The sequence below is a fragment of the Canis lupus genome, chromosome 26 (assembly GCF_011100685.1).
Source record: "Canis lupus familiaris isolate Mischka breed German Shepherd chromosome 26, alternate assembly UU_Cfam_GSD_1.0, whole genome shotgun sequence".
Classification (NCBI taxonomy): domain Eukaryota; kingdom Metazoa; phylum Chordata; class Mammalia; order Carnivora; family Canidae; genus Canis; species Canis lupus.
Window position 1 is genome coordinate 10046358 of NC_049247.1, and position 27310 is coordinate 10073667.

A 27310-nucleotide genomic window follows, 5' to 3' on the forward strand; every position below is an offset into this window, starting at 1 on the left:
ACTAGATCTATTCTTTTTAAAATTTATTTATTCAGATTATTTATATATACATATATATTGCTTTACAAATATATACAATTTTTTGTTGGTAGATATATTCTTTATGGTGTTGTAGCATGTATCACAATTATTGTCATTGGGCCTGTCTCCGTGGTAAGCTCTGGGAAGGCAGGAATTCATCCTGTTTGCCATTGAAGCTCTAGAATCTTATTTGGGTCCTGTTAGATAAGGTACACTCTATACATTTGCTAAGAAAAGCAATGAGGTTGGCTCTGAAGTAGTTCTAGATTTCACGTATTGCTTATGCTATAATCAAAAATAACACTTCATAGCCAACATGTCTATCAGTAGAGAACTAGTTGAATAAATTATGGTCTGCCCATACAATGGAGTAACTATCAAAAAAGAATGAAGCTGCTGTAGATAGAGATGTGTTAATAATGGATAGATCTCTAAGATTATGTAGTATCACCAACAAAAGTGCAGAATAATATTGAGTGGTATACTGTTTTTAATGGACAGTGTAAAGTGTTTACATCTTAAGTGTACAGCTTAGTGGCTATTTACCAATACATCTGTGTTTACCACTTTGCTGATTGAGATCTAGAACATTTCCAGGACTTGGAAATCTTTTTCATATTCCCCTGCAGTCCATACCCTCCAGATGGAACTCTTATTCTGACTTCTCTCACCTTACATTAATTTTGCCTGTTTTTGAACTTTATATCTTTGGAATCCCACAGAATATGCTGCCTATTGAAATATTTTAGTCTGTTACAAATAAATAATGCTTTGTAATCTACTTTTCCTGCCTGGGCGCTATATCATGAACATTCTGCAATAAAAATCTGCAATAAAAATCATGATTTTAAATTTCTGCATTGTAGGTAGTATATTCTTGGTTATATTTAAATGTTTAATTCTATTTTTTTATTCATGCGGGAAGAGGGTTTCAGAGAGTCCATACAGGCATCTGTGGAGAAAATAGGGGTCAAACCTACGTCTCAGGTGCTCAATCTTCCACTACAAAAAGCAAAGTGCTCAAATATGGATAGAGCCTTGCAGAGGTCTTGCATGAGAGCATTATAATAGCAACAAGAATGACTAATAAGTATTAATAGCTCATGACAAGAGAACAAATGCTATTAATTATCTTAATATATTAGGCATATTAGTAATGTTTGTGCAGTATTATTCACGCAAATATTACTAGCGTATGTCAGGGACAGCTGCTGAGACCTGAGAACCGGGCCCACAGCTCAGAGCCCCGTTGCCCAACCCAGATGTGCAGGGGCCGAGACTTCCAGGGATTCACGCCCGTGAAGCTCTGAGGAGCCAATCAGCACGCAGGAGGCGGGGCCCCGGGAGCGACAGCGGTGCCATCCAATGGGCTGATAGATGGGGTCGCCCCTGGCCAATGGGCGCGCTCCTCCTCGACGGTCGGAAGTGGGGAGGCGGCTCTGGGGGGCCGTTGTTCGGCGCGGGGGCTGCGTGAGGAGTCTCTGTGTGTGCGGCTAGCGGGGTCGGCTGCAAGTCCTTGCTATCGTCCCGGGTGAGTGTGGCCGCGACCCGCGCTCGGGGACCCCCGCTGCGGCTTCGGGCTCGGGAGGAGGCCGGCATCCCGAGGGCGGGGTGTGTGGGCGAGGGGGCTGTGGGCCCCGGGGGGGTCGCAGCCGCCGGGAGAAAGACGGCCACGCCGCGGCGTCTCCTCAGGCCACCGGGAGGCCACACTTTCTCCTCAGGGAACCCGAGCCTCGGCAGCCCCGGGCGGCGCCGCCCCTTCGCAGCCTTGGCCAGGGTGTCGGGGAAGTGGGCGTCGTCCGGAGCGCCGCTGTGGGCACCGCGCCCCCGGCAGGGCAGGGCAGGGCCGCAAGCCGCCGGCTTGCGGTGTAGGGGGCGGGGGGCGGGGGGCGGGGGGGGTCGTGCCGGCCCAGTGAGGGCTCAGGCCACGGACCGGTGTTCGAGTCCCCACTCCGACCAGCTGTGAGGCGCCTAACTGCCTCTCCAGAATGGGATAATAATGGCTTTCACCTCGTAGGGTTGCGGTCTGGAGGAGAGGGTCCGTGCAAAGCGCTTAGCAGCCAGACTGCTGCTAATTGCGAAGCTGGTGCCCTCTCCGCACCACCCCCCCCATCGCCGAACTCCCCGGCGGGGGGGTGGCGGTTGGAAACTGCCGTCTGCGCCGGGACCCGAGGGGGCAGCGGCGCCCCAGATCCCTCAGAGGGGCTCCTTCTAAGGGTGAAGTCTTGCAGCACCAGGGCACGTCCTTGCGCTCGCTCGCTTGCTCCGTACAGCGGCCCTTTGAAGTATTGTCGGTTGTCTGCCTGAAGAATTCGAGGCCCAGAAAGGTTAAAACCCCGTTACTGCAGCGTGGCGGATCCACCCAGCTCGACCCTCGAGGGGCCCACTCCCAGCCCCCCTGCCGCCAGAGGGCACTGCCCTCATCCGAGGCTCTCGACTTGGTTTAGTTTCTAGAGCACACCTAGAAGCAGACGGCCCTGAGAAAAGGATCTGGGTTTCTCCGTTTGGGGAACGTGATTTAATTTCATAGGTCGCTACTTCCTTCCCCTTAGTTTACATTTCGTACGGGAGCGGTTATCTTGAGTCATGTAACTCCCTAATTTAAAAGCTTTCCGTTGTTTACCATTGCGCTTGGACTATAATCCGTTATCTTTTCTGCACTGCATGATTAGGCCTTCTTGAATCACTCACCTTTTTCATTATGCTTTTCCAGATGTACCTTTACTTTCTCTTTCATTACATTTTAGGCCCTCTACGGGATTTGGTTTTCCCCCCACTCCAATCCTCTTTTCTTCCTCTTTGCACTTCAGGTCTTAGTTTAAATGTCATCTTCCCACAACATTCTCTCATCGCCCTTATCTAAAGTAGATTCCCTTCATCTCCATTTGTCTGTACTTTTCCATCAAAATACTCACAGTGAGGTATTATCTATTAATTTGCTTATTTTGCTCTGTCATTAATCTGTTAGACACTATATTTCTTTAATTTATGAAGTATTCTTAGTGCCAGTGTGGCACACAGGGTCTCAGTCGACCTGTTGAATGAGTATGTGCTTTGAAAAGTGAGTTCATTCGGCAATGTCAAAACCATCAAAGAGCCCTTTTGGGGCAGTATTTAAGACCATTTTTGTGTCATGGAAAAGAGTAACCTAAAGTAAATAGTGGTAACAAAATGGCCGGCATTTTACTCTGCAACTGACATCTTGTTTAAAACTAAGGAAAAACTTTACAGTGCACAGACCTGGCAGACACTCTCAACTAAGGATCAAAGTTAACATCATCTGTAATAATAAAACTGTTGACATCATGTGCTTTCTGATATAGTGCACTGAGATGAGCACAACATCAGTTCTGTGGTATTCTTGCCAAAAAATATATTCATCATGAGAAGACGTTGAACACTTAAACTGAAGGACATTCTACACTTAAGATTTTGAAAGATGAAGAAAAACTGAGGAAGTATCCTAAATCAAAGATTAAGGAGAGAGAAAAAGATTAAGGAGGAGTAACTATATGTGATATGTGACCTTGGTTTAGGTCTTGAATCAGAGAAAATGAATTAGATGATTCATGAATATGATTTATAGATTAGTTATTAACATTGTATTAGTGTTAGTTTCCTGCATTTGATCATTTTACTGTGGTTATTTATGATGTATTGGGTGGTTATACAGGATTTTTTTGTGCTTTTGCAAGTCATTTTAAAATGAAAACAAAGTAAAATCTAAGTGTACTGGGTATTAAACTGATTTAATGTACTAGTTTGGTAACATTTTCTGTGTACTTGTTTTTTGTTTTTATGTTCTGCATGTCATCCTAAAAGCAGAAATGTAATTGAAAGTTTACACTTCTTCCTTTGTAGTTTTCAGGAAGAACTAAAGATGGCTGAATTTTTAGATGACCAGGACACTCAACTGTGTGACAATTGGTGAGAAATTAAATCTAAGAAATGTTGGAATGAGAACAAACTAGTTTCTGTTAAGGATTGGTTTATTTATTGGTAGGTTAAAATTGGAACCATATATCATGTAGAAATAATATGGGACTAAAGCCTTTTTCACAATTTCATATAACTATTTTAGTAATGTAATAAAATGGTAGGTTCAGGTAGCATAGCGAAATGAGTAGAGTGATGAGGTGGAGCTGGCAGTCTGGAACTCTGGTACCTACCTTTAGTTAATGACTTGGACAGTCATCCCACTGTTTTAGAGCCTCAGTTTCTCTTTTTTCTTTTCTTTTCTTTTCTCTACTTTCTCTATTCTTTTTTCATGAGAGACAGAGAGAGGCAGAGACACAGGCAGAGGGAGAAGCAGGCTCCAATGCAAGGAGCCCAGTGCAGGACTCAATCCTGGGTCTCCAGGATCACACCCTGGGCTGAAGGTGGTGCTAAACCTCTAAGCCACCAGGGCTGCCCGAGCCTCACTTTCCTAATGTATAAATGGATTTTTTTTTTTTGTCTCTCTGAAAAATAATACATTTTAATTTTTTTAAATTTTTTTTTTATTCTTAAAATTTTTTTTTTAAGTAGGCACCATGTGCAGCATGGGGCTTGAACTCACAACCCTGAGATCAAAAGTCCCATGCTCTACCAACTGAGCCAGCCAGGCACCCCTCATCATACATTTTTTTAAAAAAATACAAAAAATATACAATGTTTGGATTAGATGAGTTTTTTCCAAAACGTGTTATAAAGATTTCCCTGTGTGGCTCTCTTGGAGATGATTGGGAGCAAGTTTAGTGAGGTAGGCTCTACATCTAGCAGTGAGAGTAGTTCAACCGGAGCCACTCAGCTGTTTTATAAAAACATTTTGCTTCAGTAATGGTCCACTGCTTTAAATTAAAAAAAAAAAAAAGTGAAAGTCGTCTGGCAGTCCAGCTTAATCATTATCACTTCATGATTCCAGAATTGTTTGTGAAGACTGAGTGTAGTCTTAGATGTTAAGCTTCCTATTTTGGTGTGTTTAACCCACGTGAGTGACAAGAAAGGGCAACTCTTTCTAGCTGAAATGAAACTTAGGAGTGTAGTTAATAATTTCCTAAGACTCTGGTATTTTAATGATACGTAAGTGCTCTTACAGAAAGCTAAAGAAGAAAGCAAAACGGAACTGTGTTTATGTACTATGTTTAACTTACCAAATTGTGGTAGAAGAGAAGAGATGTTGAAGAAGGAAAATAATTTGACTCAGATTGGTATAAAATTCAAGCCAGATAACAATTTTTATTTTTTATTGTCTTTTTTTTTTTTTTTTTTCGCTCAATCTTTCAGCAGAATTAGTATGTAATCAGAGCAACTGCTGGTTGCTATATTCTTTCCCTGAACAGAATTAAGATTTTATTTCTAAGAGAGTATCCTGCCTTGTAGGGTATTTTTTTCCTATTATGCCACTATCACTTTTTGCCCCCCCCCTTTTTTTTTTAAGATTTTATTTATTTATTCATGAGAGACACAGAGAGAGAGACAGAGACACAGGCAGAGGGAGAAACAGGTTCCATGCAGGAAGTCCGACTTGGGACTTGATCCAGGTCTCCAGGATCAGGCCCTGGGCTGAAGGCAGCACTAAACCACTGAGCCACCTGGCTGCCCCCATTTTTTTTTTTTTTTAAGATTTTATTTATTTGGGGGAGAGAGAGCACGAACAGAGGGGAAAGGGAGAAGCAGTCTCCCCACTGAGCAGGGAGCCCAACATGGGGCTTGATTCCAAGACTCTGGAATCATGACCCAACCCAAAGGCAGCCTCTGATGGAACTGAGCCACCCACCCAGGTGCTCCAACTTTCTGCCAATTTAAAAACCATTTTAGCTTTGTGTTTTATATGTACTGTTACTGATACAGAATAATCACTGATGGAAATAATCACAAGAAAACACTGTGATTGTGTAAGAAAGACATATTGGCAGTGACATCAGTTAAAATACTCTTATCGGTTCAATTTGAAGGAATCTCAAGGCTGGGACAACATATAAATAACTATGCTAAGGGGGTTAAAAAAAATAAGTTAATGGAAAGCTAATGAAAACAGGGTTATTCAAAGCCACAGCAATTTATTTAAAGGAAGAAGATTAGCACAGAAGGGTGACTAAGCCAGCACAAACTTCCCATCTAAGAAACCATGTTTAAATTCCAGGTTTAAAATTTTTGTTTTTAGAGTCATATTTCTATTGTTCCCTAAGAAAAGTTAAGGTAATCTTCAAAATGTGACCTGCCAGGGTGCCAGCCTGATTGAGTTGGGCATAGAATTTACTAAAAATAAAATAATACATTTAAAAAGTTTAGAGGCACCTGGCTGGCTCAGTCAGAGTATGCAACTCTTGATCTCAGGGTTGTGAGTTCAAGCCCTACATTGGGCATGAAGCCTACTTAAAAAAAAAATTTTTTTCTTAAGTTAAAATAATGAGCAGCCATTATATCCACTGGGCCTGTAAAAATAGTTTGTTATGATTGAAGATGTTCTTGGAAGTTCTCTCTCTTCTGTTGGGGTAGAGTGTGGTTCTGGGGAACAGGAGCTTCAGTGTTAGAAGGCTTCAACTTACAGGGGTGCATGGCTGGCTCAGTGAGTTCAAATCAAGCCCAGTGTGGGTTATAGAGATTACTAAAAACAATACCCTCCCCCACCCAAACTTCAACTTTTTATTTTTGCATGTATTCAAGAACTGATTTCTGGCTTGTGTGTTTAGCATTTAGAAGGCTACTGAGAATTTTTCTGGAAGCTTTGGCTTGCCTTTCAGTCATTTCTATCTAAAATGAAATTTCATCTTTAACTTTCTAGTTCCTCCTTGGGGCTTTTAGCAGTTTTATCTAGGTACAGAATTGTGTGCTCTCATCTCATTTAAAACATCTTGATTTTATCGGTAGGTAGGAAGCAAGTATATTGGTATTTTGTCTGGTTGGAATGTTTTATGGGACTCTCTTGGCTGCTAAGTTTAAAAAGAAAATAAAACCAGCAGACGAATGTTACATGTAATTGTTGCAAATATCTCTTTCAAAGTTTCCCAAGAGGTGAAAATGTATCCTAGTAAATACTCATACCCTAAAGGTCATACCCTAATAGCTACATTTGATTCTTGTTGCTTTATGTTATGATTATGTGGTCCTCAATATTTTTTGGTCTAATACTAAAATTTTAGTAGCCTTGGGGATATAGAACGTTTCTGTGTCAATAAGTTATTTTGAATAGCCCTGTAAAATAAAAATTATAGACCTATTTTCTTGATTCTTACTGTTAAAAGAAAATTATTTTAAAAATTATGAATCTCAGCACCCTAAGCAGTAATTATTAGACAGCTTTTTGTGGCATTTGTGCATGTATGATGTATAATCATGATACAGCTCTACTTTCATTTTGTTGGTGTACATTTAACGTAGCCATTTTTTATTTATAAATAAAGATTTAATTTATTTGACAGAGAGCGTGCAAGCAGGGGTAGCAGCAGACAGAGGGAGAGGGAGTATCAGTCTCCCTGCCTAGCAGGGAGCCTGATATATAGGGCTCAATCCCAGGGTCCTGGAATCGTGATCTGAGCTGAAGGCAGACACTTAACAAACTGAGCCACCCAGGCGCCTCACCACTCTCTTAATATTTAAACATTTTTTAGTCTGGCCTGATTTTCATGTAATACCACTGTGCATAGTTTAGTCACTAATGCTTGCCTTTCCCTTTGATCTGTTTCTGTAGCAAAAAAGAGATTCCTGTGTTTAATTTTACCATCCATGAGATCCACTGTCAAAGGAACATTGGTATGTGTCCTGTCTGCAAGGAACCATTTCCTAAATCTGACATGGAGAGTCACATGGCTACAGAACATTGTCAGGTGAACTACCAAGTACTCAAATGTTCATAAATATTATACTTGCTATTTTGCGATAGCAAGTGGTCATGTTGTCACAAAGCCAGTTTACTGATTGTCACTTCTTACCATAGGTGACCTGCAAATGTAATAAGAAGTTGGAGAAGAGGCAGTTAAAGAAGCATGAGGTTAGTTTCCTTGTACCATGAAGAGCATGAGTCACCATGGGCCAGTATTACTGAACCACATGCAGAGTAGTAATCTGATTGAGTCTTATTTCTCTATCAGCTCCACGAACATTGTCTCTTAAAGCCTATTTAAGGCTTTGACTTTTTGCTGTCAGATTCAGCTATATGGCTATTGCGCCACATGCTCAGGCCTCAGAGCCTTTCTCTTTGGAACTGAGTCTGTCGTTTCTGTTGGGGTTTAGCTATTGGCAACCTCAGTGAGTGCTAAACCAAGCCTGGACTTGCCAGTGTAGTATAATCTCTTTAACACGGAGCTTGCCTAATATCTTGTAATTTCCTTTTGACTTCCTTAATCGTTCGGGTAACATGGCGTTTATTTTTATTTTATTTTATTTTTTTAAAAGATTTTATTTATTCATGATAGACACACAGAGAGAAAGAGAGGCAGAGAAACAGGCAGAGGGAGAAGCAGGCTCCATGCCGGGAGCCCGATGCGGGACTCGATCCTGGGGCTCCAGGATCACACCCTGGGCCAAAGGCAGGCGCCAAACCGCTGAGCCACCCAGGGATCCCCTAACATGGTGTTTACACCCAAAGAAGTTTCTAAGACTGTATTTGGTGAGAACAGTATCATTTAGTCCCTAATTGAGATAAAACTGGCCATAGTTAAGTGAACATTGTTTTTGTGAATGAGCATATTAATTCACCAGTTAAAAAAAGAATCCCAACTATTTAGTTGGTCACACAGTGTGTATATGTAAAAATTGATCAAGGTAAGCACTTAAAATTGTGCATTTCATTTTATGTACCTAAAAAGATAATTTATAATATAAAAAAATAATTCATATTCATTGTAGAAAAATTGAAAAATATAAGAAGAAAACAATAACCATTCCTAATTCCACAGCACATATTTAAACATCTTAGAAATACTTTGGCACTCTTATTATTTTTTCTGAGTATTCAACCTATGTTTTACTAGGCTTCACCAACAAAGGGGGGTTATGATTGAGGTCACATTAACAGTAATGAGTATTTCTCTGGCTCTAATTTTTACTTGCTGCATAAAACAACCTCCAGACAATTGTCCTGGCTTCCATCTTCTCCCCTCCAACTATTTTGAGGAGTAACATTATAATACATCAATTATTATAAAGGTACAAGCACAAAGTATATCCTAACATTACTGCAAATTAAACCAAGATGGTTGTAGACCAGAGATTAAAGAGCTTTTTAATTCTCAAAAAAAAAACAAAACTTTATTTGGTGTTTTGATGAGTTACTAGCACTTTTTAGGACTGTTAACAAGATACTGTATTATCTGGTATGTGCCGGCAATTTTTGCTCTTGGCTGTTGAGTAACTCTTTTTTTTTTTTTTTGGCTGTCGAATAGCTTTAAATCAGTGGCATTTTTCTAATTCTTTTTTTTTTTTTTTTCAAAAAAGACCTTTCTGAATTAGTGTTACAGCTACATGGTATATAATTTTATTTATTTATTTTATTTTATTTATTTATTCATGAGAGACACACACAGAGAGAGGCAGAAACACAGGCAGAGGAAGAAGCAGGCTCCATGCAGGGAGCTCGATGTGGGACTTGACCTTGGGACTCCCAAGATCACACCCTGGGCCAAAGGCAGGCACTAAACCGCTGAGCCACCCAGGCGTCCCTATTTATTATTTTTTAAAGATTTTATTTATTCATGATAGAGGGGGAGAGAGAGATAGGCAGACAGGCAGAGGGAGAAGCAGCCTCCATGCAAGGAGCCTGATGTGGGACTCAATCCTGGGACTCCAGGATCACGCCCTGGGCTGAAGGCAGGCGCTAAACCGCTGCGCCACCCAGGGATCCCCGGTACATAATTTTAAAGTTGCAGAAGTGTATATGTAAAAATTGTCTCTCTTCTATTCCTGTTCCTAGGCCTTCTTTAATCATTTTCTTGTGCTTTTTACAAGAGGTATTTCATGCATGCACAAAACAATGCTAAAAATGTTTAAAGTAGCATTTAGAATAGGACTTGGGTTTAGTTTGTATGAAAAGAAATGTTTGCTCTTTGGCACAGTGGTTGTAAAATACCTAAACTTTTGAAATGATGTTACACTGAAGTTCTGAGTTTAAGTTCTCAAGTTTGGAATGTGCCTATCAGGGTAACATATGCCTTTATGTCTTTTTAATTTTTTGATGTTTTAATTACAATTTCAAAATCAGTTTTGTAAAAAAAAGTTCTGTCCTTCATCTGCTGAGTATTTACATTCTTTGGGTCATCTTCACTGGTAATTCATGGTTTATTTGATCATTTTAAAGCCAGTGCTATATACAAATGTGCAGATTAGAAAAATCTGTGTCTTTCTAAAGGACAGCCTCTTTTCTTCATTACTAGATGCTTAAAACAGATAGGAGTAGTAAAGGGAAATTGGGCTGGTAGAGCTTTGACAAACATACCTGAATTGCTGTGCTTCTGCTATTTGCTCTTGGGCTTTTCTGGCTAGTTTTGGGTTACTTTGTAATGTGTGCACAAAATGATGATAGGGTGGCTGAGTAGATTCCTTCTAAGAATTTCTCTCTGTTGGGCAGCTCGGGTGGCTCAGCGGTTTAGCGCCTGCCTTCAGCCCAGGCTATGAACCTGGAGTCCCAGGATCGAGTCCCACGTCAGGCTCCTTGCATGGAGCCTGCTCCTTCCTCTTCCTGTGTCTCTGCCTGTCTCTCTCTCTCTCTCTCTCTCTCTGTCTCTCAAGAATAAATAAATTAAATCTTAAAAAAAAAAAAAAAAAGAATTTCTCTCTGTAGACCCTGGTGACAGAGACCAAGAGGGAAGCTGTGACTCTTAAATGCATAGGAAGAAGGCATGGCAGACAAAGCTAGGGTTGGAAGAGAATATTAAAGAAATATTTTTGACTTTCTTTTCTCTGCATTAAAACATAGCTTCTTTTGGATTGGCATACTAACTGCCTCATTACTGTGTTGCAGGAGACTGAATGTCCTCTACGGCTTGCCCTTTGCCAGCACTGTGATTTGGAACTTTCTGTTCTCAAATTGAAGGACCATGAAGATTACTGTGGTGCCCGGACGGAGCTTTGTGGCAGTTGTGGGCGCAATGTCCTGGTGAAAGATCTGAAAACTCATCCTGAAGTTTGTGGGAGATTTGGGGAGGAAAAGAAAGATGAGGTTGCCGTGCCTCCTAATGCATATGATGAGTCCTGGGGTCAAGATGGAATCTGGATTGCATCCCAGCTCCTCAGGCAAATTGAGGCTCTGGACCCACCTATGAGGATTCCCCGAAGACCCATGAGAGCCTTTGAATCAGACCTTTTCCATAGTAGGACTACCAACCAAAGGAACATGACAGCCCAGTTTCCAATTCAGAATAATCTATGTGAGTTGTGTTTGGATTAGAAAACGAATGGTATCAAAATCTTGGCAAATGATAACAGTTTTGGGGGCAAATAGATCTTAATTGTAGAAACCTGACTGTGGTTGGATAACATTAGAAAGAATACCTAACTTTACTCTAGATTGGAAATAATAGAACCTTTTTGCTATTGGATTATAGCTAGCATGGATGATGACGATGACAGTGACAGTCCTGTTAATAGCTAATATTTACCGAGTATGCCCAGCATATGCTTCAGGCATTTGTAAAGGGCTTTATATATATCAAATGATTTAGTCTTCACAGGCATTCTTCTGAGGGTAGATAAGTGGTATAGCTGGGAATTGAATTCAGGCAGTCAGACTTCATGCTTCACACCATTCTGTTATAGTGTAGAAATCTATGAAAAATGTTTAGTAGCACAGTGCTTGTCTCATATAATAGCTCAATAATTTTGGGTATTAATAAAAACTAGAATAATGAACCTTTTATCACAGCAGAATTAATATTTGGAGCCCTGTGAGAACAGGAAGACTAGGCCTATTTTATTCCTGCACAGATGCCTTTAAACCTTGGATATTTGCTAGGCATGGACTTGAGTAAGGTAGCAACATCTCTATTTTTTTTTTTTTTAAGGTTTATTTATTTTAGAACGTGAATGCGAGTGAATGGGACAGGCAGAGGGGGAGAGAGAGAAATCTCAAGCAGACTCCACACTGAGTGCAGAGCCTGAACGCAGGGCTCAGTCTCATGACCCTGAGATGAGGATCTGAGCCGAAATCAAGAGTCAGGGGATCCCTGGGTGGCGCAGCGGTTTGGCGCCTGCCTTTGGCCCAGGGCGCGATCCTGGAGACCCGGGATCGAGTCCCACGTCGGGCTCCCGGTGCATGGAGCCTGCTTCTCCCTCTGCCTGTGTCTCTGCCTCTCTCTCTCTCTCTCTCTCTGTGTGACTATCATAAATAAATAAATAAAATTAAAAAAAAAAAAAAAAAGAGTCAGATGCTTGGGATGCCTGGGTGGCTCAGCGGTTGAGCATCTGCCTTTGGCTCAGGGTGTGATCCCCAAAGTCTCGGGATCAAATCCCACATCGAGCTTCCTGTATGGAACCTACTTTTCCCTCTGCCTGTGTCTCTGCTTCTCTGTGTGTGTCTCATGAATAAATAAATAAAATCTTAAAAAAAAAAAAAAAAAGATGCTTAACTGCACCACCCAGGCATCCCACTACTATATCTTGAATACTGGTTATTATTTTTTTTTCTTCCAGTGGAAGAACAAGAAAGACAGGAAAAGAATAGAACCCGACAAGCCTCAAAAGAGGGTGGTGAAGACAGTGCAAACTTGGACTTCATGTTGGCCCTAAGTCTGCAAAATGAAGGGCAGGCCCGCAGTGTGGCAGAGCAGGACTTCTGGAGGGCTGTATGTGGTGCAGAGCAGTCCTTTGAAGGTTCCAGTGCTCTGAATGACATGAAGGGTAGGTTTGTTTATTCTGCACTAGCCCCTGTCTCTACAGGTTTTTTAACTCATATCTATATAATTTATAGAAAATCAAGAATTTTTCATGAGATAAGATTTGCCTTTTTTTTTTTGCTTTTTCCCAACTTTTTATTATTAAAAAACCTTAGAAGACTTTTAATCATAGAAAACTGGGGGATGCTTACGGGGGGAGTGGGTTGGGGGGATGGGTGATGGACATAAGGAGGGCACATGATGTGATGAAGAACACTGGGTATTATATAAGACTGGTGAATCACTGAACTCTACCTCTGAAGCTAATAATACATTATATGTTAATTGAATTTAAATGAAAAAAGTAATCAAAAATACAAAAAAAAAGCACTGAGGGTAAAAAAAATAGTACAGTGAATGTCTATATACTCCTTATTTATATTTGCCAATTTTAGTATTTTCCACTTATATATTTTTATGTCTATCCCTGAACCATTTGAGAATAAATTGCAGGCATAACATTTTATTCTTACTTTAGCATTTATCTTAAGAACAAGGGTATTCTCGGCGCCTGGGTGGCTCAGTAGTTGAGCATCTGCCTTTGGCTCAGGGTGTGATCCTGGGGTCCTGGGATCGAGTCCCACATCAGGACCCCACAGGGAGCCCGCTTCTCCCTCTGCCTGTATCTATGTCTCTATCTCTCGTGAATAAATTAATAAAATATTTTTTAAAAAAGAACAAGGGTATTCTATGTAAACACAATATGCATATTAATTACTCTTAGGAAATTTAACAAAAGTTCCCTACTTAAACATAATATATCATTTGGAGCTTATTTTATTTACAAAATCCAAGATTACACATTGTATTTAGTTTTTTTAAGGTTAATTTAGGTCCCTCCACCACCACCCTTTTTTTCTTGTAGTACATGGATACTTTTTGAAGAGTCTAGAATAGTTGTTTTGCAGAATATTTCTTTCTCAACTTGGAATTGTCTGATTGTTTTCCCTTGGTTAGACTCAAGTCATGCACTTTTGGCAGAATTCCCACATTGGCGATGCTGTGTCCTTCTCAGGATTTCAGTTTATCTTATTAAAATGAGATCTATTAAATACCTCCATTATATGAGTAGTTTTTCCTTTTATAATAACTAGATGCAGATGTTATTTTGAGGTTGTGAGGGAATGAGACATTTATGGAATCTTTTATTTAGCAGTTTTTTGTATTCACTACTGTTTCTTGCTTGAGTTAGATATAACTGGTGATTGTACATTGGTGATTTTTCTGTTTTTTTTTTCTTTTTCTTTTAATTTTTTTTTTTTTTTAAATTTATGATAGTCACACACAGAGAGAGAGAGAGAGAGAGAGAGGCAGAGATACAGGCAGAGGGAGAAGCAGGCTCCATGCACTGGAAGCCCGACGTGGGATTCGATCCCGGGTCTCCAGGATCGCACCCTGGGCCAAAGGCAGGCGCCAAACAGCTGCGCCACCCAGGGATCCCTGTTTATATCCTTTGTTCTACAGGTTATTATTTTTTTTAAGATTATTTATTTTTATTTATGATAGACACAGAGAGAGGGGGGGGCGGGGGGCAGGCTCCATGCCGGGAGCCTGACGTGACGTGGGACTCGATCCTGGGGCTCCAGGATCGCACCCTGGGCCAAAGGCAGGTGCCAAACCACTGAGCCACCCAGGGATACCCTACATTAGTTATTCTATAAAGAACTTTGCTCCCCTCCCTGCTCTCATTTAAAAAGAATTCTGGAGTGCCTGGCTGGCTTAGTCTCTGTGACTCTTGATCTTGGGGTCAAGAGTTTGAGCCTCACGTTGGGTATAGGAATTACTAAAAAAAGCAATAGATAAAAACAATTGTGGCTTGGTGTTTTGGTTTTGGTTTTGGTTTTGGTTTTTTTATTATTATTTTTTTTTTAGTATTATTGGACTATTGGACTCATGGATTAAAACTAAGTTTTAAAAAAAAATTTTTTTTTTTTTTTTATTTATGATAGTCACAGAGAGAGAGAGAGGCAGAGACACAGGCAGAGGGAGAAGCAGGCTCCATGCACCGGGAGCCTGATGTGGGATTCGATCCCGGGTCTCCAGGATCGCGCCCTGGGCCAAAGGCAGGCGCCAAACCGCTGCGCCACCCAGGGATCCCTAAAACTAAGTTTTTAAGAGTAAAAGTTGGATTGTGTTCAGTGAACCACCCCTTTGAGTCTTTTGTTTGGAGAACAGTATATTTGAGGGATGCATGTCATACATATATTAAGTGTTGGAGTTGTTAAGAGGGTTTGGGGACCTAAACTTAAGCAGCTGTCAGCTATAAGTTTTCTTCATACCACTATGTGAATAATAATTCCAAAAATAATAGGGTAGGGATGCCTGGGTGGCTCAGTGTTTGAGCACCTGCCTTTGGCTCAGAGAGTGATCCTGGGTAGTATCATTCTTCACATCGTGTTTTTTATTTTTTAAAAGATTTTATTTATTTATTCATGAGAGACAGAGAGAGGCAGAGACATAGGGAGAAGCAGGCTCCCTGCAGGGAGCCCGATGTGGGACTGGATCCAGGACTCTGGGATTACAAATTTTCAACTACTGAGCCACCCAGGTGCCCATTTGTTTATTTGTTTTAATTGAAGTGTAGTTGAGAAATTAGTTTCAAGTGTACAACATAATGATGCAACCATTCCATACATTATGAAATGCTTACCACAATAAATGTATTACAGTGTTATTAATTATATCCCCTGAGCTGCACTTTCCATCCCCTTGAGTAGAGGATATTTAAAAACGATTTGCATCTATAATAAAAATGATTGTGTATGAATTAAATAGGTGAATTACATGGTATGAAAATTATATCCCAATAGATCTGTTAAAGAAAAAAGTAAAATTATTTTAAAGATTTAAGATTGTAAAAGTGTAAAAGGAAGCATAAGTCTCCTTCTCACCCACTGATAAGTCTCCTGGTTCTCCCCAGAGGTTACCACCTCCAGTAGCTAACAGGTAGCCTATATTCTTTGTACATCAAAGGATGTGAATATGTAACATGAGATTGTTTAAAAGCTGGTTTTATTAGACTTTCTGCATCTTGGGGAGTAGAACAGGGCTTGCCAATGTAATGTTTGGCTTTGGATTCTTAACCATTTCTAAGTTTGGCAACTCTTTATGGGATGTTGGTATTCAGGTTCTCCCCTTTATTACCTTAGATCTGTTTTTTTACCTAATAGTTGCTGCTGCTTTCTCTTAGGAAAATGCACTAGTCCAAAGAAAAGCATTTTCCAAAATCTGAGCATCATCTTTTAATGTGAGTCCCCTTATCAACCTTTCAGGCTTGACTTTTATGATGCTAAAGAAAGTAAAATGCAGTAGCATAGTAGTGACAGGTGAAGACTGGGTTCAGTCTTTATTTTCTTCTTTCCTGATCATACCTTAGATTGTTTTATTGACTTTTGTTTGTTTGTTTCATTCCATTTTTCTTCTCTGCTAGTTTGGAATTTATTTTAATGGATTTATTCATGAGACACACAGAAAGAGTCAGAGACCTAGGCAGAGGGAGAAGCAGGCTCCCTGCGGGGAGCCCAATGAGGGACTCAATTCCAGGATGCCAAAGGCAGATGCTCAACCTCTTAGCCACCCAGGTGTCCCTAGTTTAGAATTTATATTCTCTGTTCTTGTGATGGTTGCCCTGTAAATTTCAACATGTTTATTTACTTTAACAAAGATTGAAATCAACCTTGTCACACTTAACCCAATTAATACAATACCCTTAGAATTAGGATCATCCCTTTATAACTTAAAAACTACTGACGTATTGTTAGTGTTCTCGTTTTCTTTTTAATACCATGATACAGACATTTTTTTCTTTTTTAAGGTTTTATTTATTTGAGAGAGAGAATGAGTGATGGGTAGGGACAGAAGGAGAGAGAGAGAGAGAGAGAAGCAGACTCCCTGCTAAGCAGGAAGCCTGATGTGGGGCTCGATCCCAGGACCCTGAGATCATGACCTGGGCTGAAGGCAAATGCTTAACTGCCTAAGCCACCCAGGTTCCCCAGATACAGTCATTTCTTGTTTTATATACATTGTATTTGTTTATTACATGTTAACCATTTTCTTTGCTCACCCTTTCTTCCTTATTTCTCAGAACTTCCTTCTAGGATAAATTTCTTCTTAAGATACATTCTTTGGAAATTCTGTTGAAAGTGTCTGGATTATAAATTCTCTATCTTCTCTGTCACACAGTTCTAGATTGCCAATTATATTTCCTGAGTTCTTTGAAGATATTCTATTTCTTGGCTTCTCTTGTTGGCTATAGAGAAATCATCTGTTAGTGTTATTTCTCTATAGGTACTTTGTCTTTTCTCTCTGACTGATTTTAAGATCTTTTTGTCTTTGAGGTTCTGCAGTTTCCTGATGATTTCTCTGGCTTTAAATTTCTTGGGATTTGCTCGCCTTCCTGATTAGTAAATTTAGTATTTTTCATCTACATGGAAAATTGTGATATGTTATTTCTTTGGTTATTTTGCTTGTCTTCTATTCTTCGTAGTCTTTTTCTTTGTTTTTTAGAGATTTTATTTATTTGGGAGGGGAGAGAGCATGCAGGCAAATGCAAGAGGGAAGGGGTGGGGGAGCACAGGGAGAGGTAGAGAGAATCTCAAGCAGGCTCCCCACTGAGCACTGAGCCTGACACAGGGCTTGATCTCATGATCCTGAGATCATGACCTGAACCCAAATCAAAAGTCTAATGCTTAACCGAGTAAGCCAGGCGCCCCTACATGTTTTAGATTTTACTCTATCTCCCATGTTTCTTAAATTTTTTGTTTGTCTTCTGTGGTACATTCTGGGTAATTTTATAAATGTCTTTTTTTTTAAGATTTTATTTATGTATTTGACAGCACAAGCAGGGGGAGAAGCAGGGAGAGGGAGAAGCAGGCTTCCCACAGAGTAGTGAGCCCTATGTGGGGCTTGATCCCAGGACCCTAAGATCATGACCTCAGCTGAAGGCAGACACTTAACCAACTGAGCAACCCAGGCATTCCTTAAATGTTTGCTTTCTAATCTGTTGTTCAATATGTCCGTTGAGGTTTCCATTTCAGTGATTATATGGTTTTCATTTATTGTATTTGAGGTTTTTTTCTAAGGTTTTTAATTTATTTATTCACGAAAGACACAGAGGCAGAGACATAGGCAAAGGGAGAAGCAGGCTTCCTGTGGGGAGCCTGATGTGCGACTTGATCCCAGGACCCCAGGATCATGCCCTGAGCTGAAGGTAGACACTCAACCACTGAGCCACCCGGGCATCCCTATTCTATTTGAGTTCTGTTTGATTCTTTTTTTCTTCAATTTGCCTCATCATGTTTTAAATGATGGGCTCCATGCGCTCAGTGGAGAGTCTGCTTAAAGATTCTCTCCCTCTGCTCCTACTCATGTGTGTACATATGCACTTTCTCTCTCAAATCTTAAAAAAAGAAACAACCCAAAACACTTTTATATCTGGGGTAGTCATATTCCACTTCGTTTTTAAACATCTCTTTAAACATTTTAAATATTTTTCAGTATGGTTCTAAAATGTATCTAAAGTCTCTTTTGCTCTATGTTGTTTCTGATGACAGTCATGGTGGCTTACTGCCTCCTGCATGTGTATGGTTTTTTGTTTTTTTTTTTTTTAATTAAAATTTTTTTTATTTTAGAGAGCATACAAGTGGGAGGGGCAGAGAAAGAGCGAGATACTTCCAAGCAGACTCTGTGTTGAGTGCAGAGCCTAGCACAGGGCTTGATCCCATGACCCATGAGGTCATGATGTGAGGCAAAATCATGAGTCAGACATGAAATGGACTGAGCCACCCAGGTGCCCCGTGTGTGTGTGTGTGTGTGTGTGTGTGTGTGTGTGTGTGTGTTTGAAGAATGTATATATATTTTTTATTCATGATAGACATAGAGAGGCAGAGACACAGGCAGAGGGGAGAAGCAGGCTCCATGCAGGGAGCCCGACATGGGACTCAATCCCGGGTCTCCAGGATCACACCCTGGGCCAAAGGCAGGTGCTAAACCACTGAGCCACCCAGGGATTCCCCCTTATGTGTGTGTTTTAACATTAAACTTGGGATCTCTGGGTGGCGCAGCGGTTTGGCGCCTGCCTTTGGCCCAGGGCGTGATCCTGGAGACCTGGGATCTAATCCCACATCAGGCTCCTGGTGCATGGAGCTTCTCCCTCTGCCTATGTCTCTGCCTCTCTCTCTCTCTCTCTCTCTCTGTGACTATCATAAATAAAAAATAAATAAAATAAAATAACATTAAACTTTCTTATGTGTTATGAGAGTATTTATATATGCTTCTGGCAGGTGCCTAGGGATACTATTGAGTGAATTGTTTTAATATTTTATTTATTTTTAAAAGATTTAAGACAGTGCAAGGAGGGAGGAGAGGGCAGAGAGAGAGAGAGAAAATCTTAAGCAGACTCTGCTGAGTGTTGAGCCTGACATGGGGCTCCATATCATGACCCTGAGATCATGCATGACTTAGGTACCCCCTAGGATAATTTTAATTGAAGTTTTGATTGGCTTGGGCTTTTAAACATTATAAGTATAAAATTATGTAAAAGCAAATATCGATTCTAGACTCATCTGGGCAAAGGCCAAATGCTAGCAACTGTTGGTAAACATTTTTTCTTCTACCCAGATTGAAGACCTAGGCAGGCAAGTTTTCTTAACTCTTCTCATTGTTTACTTTCTAGTTGTTTTTTGTTTGTTTGAAGATTTCATTTATTCATGAGAGAGACACAGAAAGGGAGGCAGAGACTCAGCAGAGGGAGAAGCATGCTCCCCATGGGGAGCCTGATGCAGGACTCAATCCCAGGACCCCAAGATCATGAACTGAGTGAAAAGTAGACGCTCAACCACTGAGCCACCCAGGCATCCCTGTTTACCCTCCAGTTATTCAGCAGTCTTATTAATGCTGTTGTGTTTGGGGAGTCCTGGGTTTAAAACTACTCTTATTTATTTACTCATAAACTTTTATTGAGCATCTTTTTTTGTATTTTGTACTGGGAAAGATTTTTTTTTTTTAGGATTTCTGTGTACCAGTCCTAAGTGAGCCTCAACTTCTTGATCTATAAAATGAGGGTAATGTAGGATCTCCTTTTAAGTTTTCCTTGAGGATAAAGATAATACACAGAAGCTTTTAGATTAGTGCCTATGGTTTGTACACATTTACATTCTTCCTTAATTAGAGTAGTGGGTAAGCAGCTACTTTACTCTTATTCAGGAAATTGTGGCAAGTAAATCTCCTTTTCCATGCTGGACCTTTTTCCCCCTAGGATTTGTCTTTTAGATGGTTCCTCTGGGAGGATTTACAGCCTCACAAATTGCTACATCTAAGAAATGTCATAGGAAGTCAAACTTTTTTTTTTTTAAAGATTTAATTTATTTGACAGAGAGACAGCACAAGTAGGGGGAGCAGGAGGCAGAGGGAGAGGGAGAAGCAGGCTCCTGCCAAGCAGAGAGCCTGACAGGGGCTTGATTCTAGGACCCTGGGATTATGACCCAAGCCCAAGGCAGACACTGACTGAGCCACCCAGGCACCTCAGAAGTCAAATTTATATATATAACTTCACACGGGGGATAAAAAGTTGAATCAAGTTCATTTTTGTCATTGAGTCTGACTGTGTGGCCTGATACTTAGGTGCAGCTGACCGGACCATGTTGCCTTGTGAATTTTGTGAGGAGCTCTACCCAGAGGAACTGCTGATTGACCATCAGGTGTGTTGTGAGTTATTTGAGGAATGTGTGCAGGCCATAGTTGGTGTTGTAGGCCACATGAGATCTTGAGCAAACTAATTTAATATACCTGTGGCAGGAGTAGCAACTGTGTTTCTTACCATGGTGTAACTGACCTAAGGTTAGGAGACCTTAGCTTTGTTCTCTTTTGGAAAAATAATGTTCATTTTATTTTTATGTTTTTAAGATTTTATTTATTTATTCGTGAGAGACACACAGAGAGAGAGAGAGAGAGAGAGAGACGCACAGGCAGAGGGAGAAGCAGGCTCCATGCAGGGAGCCTGACATGGGACTCGATCCCAGGACCCCAGGATCATGCCCTGGGCCAAAGGCGGTGCTAAACCGCTGAGCCACTCGGGCTGCCTAATAATGTTCATTTTAGCAGGCCTGGTTGCTCTCATACTGTGGTGGCTAGTATACATTTCTACTGGCCATCTTAATCTGGTGTCATTTCATGTCACAATTTTGATTTATTGGAGGTATACTGAAATCCTTGTAGTTCCCTGGAAAGGTTAAGAATCTTTTTTGCGCCTTCTTTTTTCTGCCTGCAAGATGTGTGGCCATCCTGCTTCCTACTCCTGCTTCCTCAATACACCCAACAACACAGACCCTTTACTTGTAGACTTGGTTCTGACATGACTTTTAGGAAACCATCCTGAGGGATGTTCTGAAGTCAAGGTCAGAGGTCCCACCTGTGTCCTTCTTGAAAGTATGCCCACTTCTCTTTTAGCCTGTCATGGTGTGGTGTCCTGATTACCTGTTGATCTGCACCAATTGCTGAGTTCCTCGAGAAGGTTCTGTGTTTTCCTAGCTACGGAATCTCAATACCTGGTGTATGAAAGGCTGTCACATGCTTTTTGAATGATTGAAAAGTTCTTGAGCCATTTAGGAATGATTAGAGAATAACCTTTGTGTTTGAGGATTACCTGGTGGAGGGAACCACTCTTTACCTCAACACTTTTGCTCTCTCTCGTCCAGCATTTCTGTAACTATTAAGTACTTCCTGTGCTCTAGGTGGAACATAGATTCCCCCCATAAGTGGAATAATTACAGTATTTGAATATGTCTACTTTTTGTTTTGGGAGAGTAGCATAAGAAAACCCATTATAGTCGTAACAGCCTCTTTATGACTGTGGGAAGAATCTTGACTCTTCTCAGTTTAAAAAGAATAATTACAGGGCTCCTGTCAGGCTTAGTTGGTAGAACATGTGACTCTTGATCTCAGGGTTATAAGTTTCATCCCACATTGGGTGTAGGATTACTTTTTAAAAGAAAAAAAATAATCACATGAACATAGTAAAAAAAACTTTAAAACAGCACAAAAATGTTTAAAATAAAAGTAATGTTCCATCTTCATTTGCACTAACCCTTTTTAAGTCTCTCCAATATTAAGCATTATTAACATTTTGTGACTTTTAGACTGTGTTTTAGGAATGTAGTGTTTTCCTTAATGCCTGCTTTTTTTTTTTTTTTTAAACATGGTTTTTTTTTTTTTTTTTTTTTGAGACAGACAAGCTGTAATCCTTCCTGTGCCTTACCTTCACTCAATATGGGCAGCACTTCCCCCAGAGGGGTGGAGGACCCTGATGTCATCTTCCAGAAGTTTTTGCAACAGGCTGCAAATAATCAGTTAGACTCTTTGATGGGCCTGAGCAGTTCACCCCCTGTGAAGGATAGTATCATCATTCCATGTGAATTCTGTGGAGTACAGCTGGAGGAGGAGGTGCTGTTCCATCACCAGGTAAGAATCCCTAGAGGACCTGTCCATTTCACTCCATGCAGATCCTTCAAATGAACCTAAAATTTTCAGAAGTGAGAATATTTCTTTAGCTTTTAAGTTGCATGCATACCTGACCTGGCTTTTGCCCTGTTCTGTGAACTATCTGAGGTGTACACTACCTTAGGCTTTCAGACTTTATCTCTGTCAACTAAAACCATAATGTCATTAAGTGAGGAACCGAGTAGACAGGACTCCATTTAAGCAGACATCCAGGACCTGGCAAAAGGATTTACTTTTTATTTATTTATTTTTTTAGAGGGTAGAAGAGCACATGGGGGAGGCAGGAGAGGAGGGGCAGAGAGAGAATCTTAAGCAGGCTTCACCCTCAGTGGAGCCAGATGCAGGGCTGGATCTTATGACCCTGAGATCATGACCTGAGCTAAAATAAGAATCGAGTGCTTTAACCAACTGAGCCACCCAGATGCCCTGTGCCAAAAGGATTTTGATGAGTTTCCCTGAGGTCACTAATAAACATTTTATTTTTGACCAAGCAAATTCTTCCTGTTGTGGTGGCATTTGTGGTGGCATTCCAGGAGACCTGGAGGTCTGGTTCTGGCTTTACCTTTCTGTTTGACCTTAGATAGGTCCTGTCCTCTCACTGGAGAGATCTATCAGTGAAGGAGTTAGACTGGACAGTCTGAAGCTCTTTTTCACCTTTGTGTAGTGTAGGATTCCAATCTGTTGCTAAAAAATACATTTTCTGCCTACATTTTCTTGTTTGTTATGAGGAGCTGATACTGGAGGTATGTTTGGGGTTATTTCAATAGTTGACCCTATATAGCTCTTGATAGAACATCACACATTTCATTTCTGTAAGAAGGATTTCTCCTTTTGGATCAAGCAGTAGACCCAGTAACTGCTTGTTGTCTCTGAGGGGAGACTATGAAATAAGTAACCATGCAAATATTCTATGATCAAAGTATTGACATGCTTTTCCAGGTTCTTAAGGCCAGCCTTCCCTTCATCCTGGCAGAGTCAGAGTGCTTCTTTCAGTGCCTTAGGTGCTAATGGGAATGATTGTGCCATTCCATATGTGTTTCTTCTTAGTCGCAGGCCCTTCCTCACAGTGGTTGTCAAAGTCATGTCTGTCTCCTCCCTTCCCCACTAAGATGTGTTTACCCAGCCTGTTCTTCCTTCCTTTCCTCTTGCTGCTCCCTCTCAGTTATCATAGGAATGATTCAATCTTGAGGAACTAATTCTGGTTTTTCTTGTTAGGACCAGTGTGACCAACGCCCAGCCACAGCAAACAACCATGTGACAGAGGGGATTCCTAGACAGGATTTCCAGCCTCCAGAGACCTCACCAGACCTGCCCAAGAGGCGTGTCAGACACCAGGGTATTAGCCAGGGCTGAGCCAAGGCCACAGGTCTGCTGCTGGCTCAGGCCTGCTTACCACTTCTCAACTGCTACTTTAACATGGGGGTTACCTGAATTCTGAATTACTAGGCACAGTAGGATCACATTGGGGACTCTTTTGAGGCTAATTGTGGTCCCATGTTAGACTGAGCTTTTTTTTTTCTAAAAGATTTTATTTATTCATGAGAGAGACAGACAGAGACAGAGACACAGAGGGAGAAGAAGGCTCAATGCAGGGAGCCCGATGTGGGACTCGATCCTGGGACTCCAGGATCACGCCCTGGCCTAAAGGCAGGCGCTAAACCGCTGAGCCACCCAGGCGTCCCTAGACTGAGCTTCCTTAAGTGTATTTATAGGGTAATGGCTTTGGGGACAGCCACAAGATATGCTTCTCAGTGCTTATTCAGATGCAGGTCTCTTATCTGTGCAGTTAGTGGATAACTTGGAGATAATTTTCACACTTCACTATGTCTGCCCTGGGTTCCTGCTTCTAGTTGAACTAGGTTTAGGGTACTCAAATTTATTAGTAACATTATTTACAAACCTCATGAGGTGGCAGTTAAGCTGTTTTTGAAACCAAACCACTACAAAGCCAATTGAAAATCATTTTTCGAGATTTGCTGGCACACCATTGTTGAATACTCAGGAGACTGTATTTGAGGACTCAGGTAGTAAGTGTGAACAAAGTGTTCCTAATCTTGTCCTGGAGATGTGTGTTTCAACAGTAAGGCAATTGTCTTCTACCCAGAATCCTATTATTCCTGCCCCAAATCCAGCACCAATAGCAAGAGCAGGCTTTTCCCAAAAGCTGGTGCTTTCTTTTTTCTCTTCTCAGGAGACCTATCTTCTGGTTACATGGATGATATCAAGCAGGAAACAGCTAAAGGGCCCACCTACCCTCTTCCCCCCAGCAGACCCATTAATAATATGACAGCTACTTATAACCGACTGTCAACATCCACATCAGGCCCCAGACCTGGGTGCCAGCCTAGCCCTCCTCGCATACTGAAGCTCAACAACTTAGACAGCCAGGATAGCCGGGGACGCAATCGAAACAGCCATAATGCGGCCATGGTCACCGGACATGTTCCAGTGATTCATCCGGGGCGAAATCTCTACCCAGAAAACCTTGTACCCTCCTTCCCCCGTGCGCCCTCAGGGAGATACGGAGTAAGGTAAGAATCAGTAACCCAGGAGTGGTACTTGGGAGTAGCTCCGGAGAACAGAATATGGACTTTGCTTGTATTGTGACCTGATTCCAATATGTTCTTTTGCTTTCTGTGGGTTTTTCATTGTTCATTTTGTCTGCTGGTGGAAAGTTGCTTTTGTCTGGTTCTGGCTGTTTCTGACTTTTATTCAGAGACATCTTAGGAACTAGTTTCCAATCCTTCTCTTTTATTTCAGTGGTAGGAATGAAGGTGGCAGGAACTCACGGGTCACCTCCACAACAGCCAACTACCGCAACAGAACTGCAAAGGTAAAAAAAAAAAAAAAAAAAAAAAAGAACTGCAAAGGTAATTGGGGATCCAGCCAGTAATGCTCAATGAGGACTCAGAAATGAGTGGGGCTGGCATGGTTCTTGGAGTCAGAAGAGGTGGGCATTGAGCAGTGGATGAGGTTTTCATAGAAGTTTGACATTTCTAGGGTTCTAAAGAAGGAGGGCTGCTTTACACTTCCTCCTTTCTACTTCATTTGTTCTCTTGTTTAACAGGCAAAACCCCCCAAGCAACAGGGAGCTGGAGATGCAGAGGAGGAAGAAGAGGAGGAGTAATGGCGTTGCAGAGAACCTGCACAGTGGTTTCATCTTCTCTGCAGAGCAGCACTTGTGTGGTTCAGGCCCCACCTCTTGGGCTCTATGGGCAGGGGAGGTTTTACAGATTTTAACTTTTTCTAGGTTATGGCCATTTTGTGTCTTTTGAGATTGTGGGAGTTTGAGGGTTCGGGGGGAGGGTTAGCAGGGAGGCTGTTGAGAAATGTTTCATCTTTAGCTGCTGCCTTTTGGCTGCACAGAAATATAAGTTATGACCTCTCAGCCCACCAGGGTTCCATCTTTTGACATACTATTACCACTGCTTCTTGGTGCTGTGAAGTCCTGGTGGAAAGAGGAGAGAGAATTCTGGAAACCTGGTACTCACCAGTGTAGTGATTCTCTTCCCTGCTGGGGCCTCAATTTGGGAACTTTTAGGTAACCTCTCCTGTGTACTGCCCCTCCCCAGTCTAGAATTTGGGCCTCTAATATGTATGGAGGCACTCTGGTACAGTGTTCAGGCCAGTTGCAATATATGTTAGGAAAAGGCTTTGGAAATGAGTTGAGCTAGAGGTGAGTGCACTAGTGGCTTTGTTTTAATCTGCTTCTTTGGCATTTGGCATAACTGCCTCCTGTTTCTGGTGGGGAGCACAGCTCCTTTGTCTTTACTGTCTTCTGATGGAGAAGGCTGGGGGCTCCCTGTTGCCACGAGGGCCACACTGAGCTCTGCCCAGATCAGGACTGAGGCCTAAGCTCCATGGCTTGCTCTGAAAGCCAAGTATCAGAGCCCCCATCCCCTCTTTTTATTTTACTACTACTACTACCATTATTATTATTATTATTATTATTATTATTAACATACTTGTAATAGAAATAAAGTTTGTACTTGGAGTTCAGCGGAGTCTTGTGGTTCCTTCTCCTTTGCGCTCTCTGGAGACCTCAGGGAAGGCAGAAAGAACAGGCTGGAGTCAGCCCTGAAAGACAGGGGATGGGGAGCAGGACTAAGCTTTCTCTGTGCTTCCTGGAATAGTTCCAGCATGAGCTTCTTCTCAGAGCCAGACATTCAAGATATAGTTTTCTAGGGACCCCTGGGTGGCTCAGCAGTTTGGCGCCGCCATCAGCCCAGGGCGTGATCCTGGAGACCCGGGATCTAGTCCTATGTCGGGCTCCCTGCATGGAGCCTGCTTCTCCCTCTGCCTGTGTCTCTGCCCCTCCCTGTGTGTCTCTCATGAATAAATGAATAAAATCTTTAAAAAATATATAGTCTTCTATTGGATTTTGAGGAAATGGATGGTTTGTTGCAGCTCTGGTGATGATCTGCGATGGAGATGGGACTACTTCCAATTGAATAGAGAAAGGCAGACTTCTTTCTTTCTTTTTAAAGATTTTATTTATTCAAAAGGGAGTGAACAAGAGCACAAGGGAAGGAGGCAAGGGAAAAGCAGACTCCCCACTGAGCAGGGAGCCTGATGCAGGACTCCATCCCAAGACCCTGGGATTATGACCTGAGCCAAAGGCAGACATTTAATCAACTGAGCCACTGAGATTTCATGAAAGCCTTGGTCCTGAGAGTGGTTGAGCTTTAGCAGAATTATCCATTACCCCTCAGCACTTCACAGTTTCCACAGGACTTTAGTTCATGTTGGTCATGTTGAGCTCATTTGTTTTTCTCCTGACAACCTAGTGGGGTGGGAAGAGATGTAAGAATTGCCTTTTTTCATCAGTGGAAGAGAGTGATCTGCATAAGGTTATGCAGATTAATTCATGGCAGAGCCAGGTCTCAAATCCAGGTCTGAGTTATACTGAGAAAAAGAAGTGAGACCAGAAAAAAGAATATGGAATA

The 27310-nt window shown here is 41.5% G+C and overlaps 1 protein-coding gene and 1 non-coding gene across 3 annotated transcripts; one reads left to right on the forward strand and one right to left on the reverse strand.

Moving 5' to 3' along the window:
- The first annotated feature begins 1408 nt into the window (after positions 1-1408).
- On the forward strand, positions 1409-26363 carry TRAFD1 (TRAF-type zinc finger domain containing 1). 2 transcript variants are annotated; one of them, XM_038575134.1, is made up of 12 exons: positions 1410-1552; positions 3883-3948; positions 7694-7829; positions 7940-7993; positions 10961-11366; positions 12628-12834; positions 20490-20566; positions 22095-22325; positions 23580-23700; positions 24556-24895; positions 25125-25197; positions 25432-26363. In XM_038575134.1, exons 2-12 carry the CDS (start codon positions 3902-3904, stop codon positions 25489-25491), a joined length of 1752 nt encoding a protein of 583 aa, XP_038431062.1. In that variant the 5' UTR covers positions 1410-1552; positions 3883-3901; the 3' UTR covers positions 25492-26363. The 2 variants fall into 2 exon arrangements, with proteins under 2 accessions (XP_038431063.1, XP_038431062.1); XM_038575135.1 differs by lacking the exon at positions 12628-12834 and having other exon boundaries at positions 1409-1552.
- Positions 4555-4629, reverse strand: TRNAK-UUU. The gene has a single exon. It is a non-coding gene; the product is annotated as a tRNA-Lys (tRNA).
- Positions 26364-27310: the final 947 nt, after the last annotated feature.

Excerpts from the sequence above, each read along its gene's own strand:
- TRAFD1 (XM_038575134.1), top strand. The coding sequence starts at position 3,902 with ATGGCTGAATTTTTAGATGACCAGGACACTCAACTGTGTGACAATTG. Across the intron at positions 3,949-7,693 it reads ACTCAACTGTGTGACAATTG|CAAAAAAGAGATTCCTGTGT; the intron begins GTGAGAAATTAA and ends CTGTTTCTGTAG. Across the intron at positions 12,835-20,489 it reads TGCTCTGAATGACATGAAGG|GTGCAGCTGACCGGACCATG; the intron begins GTAGGTTTGTTT and ends CCTGATACTTAG.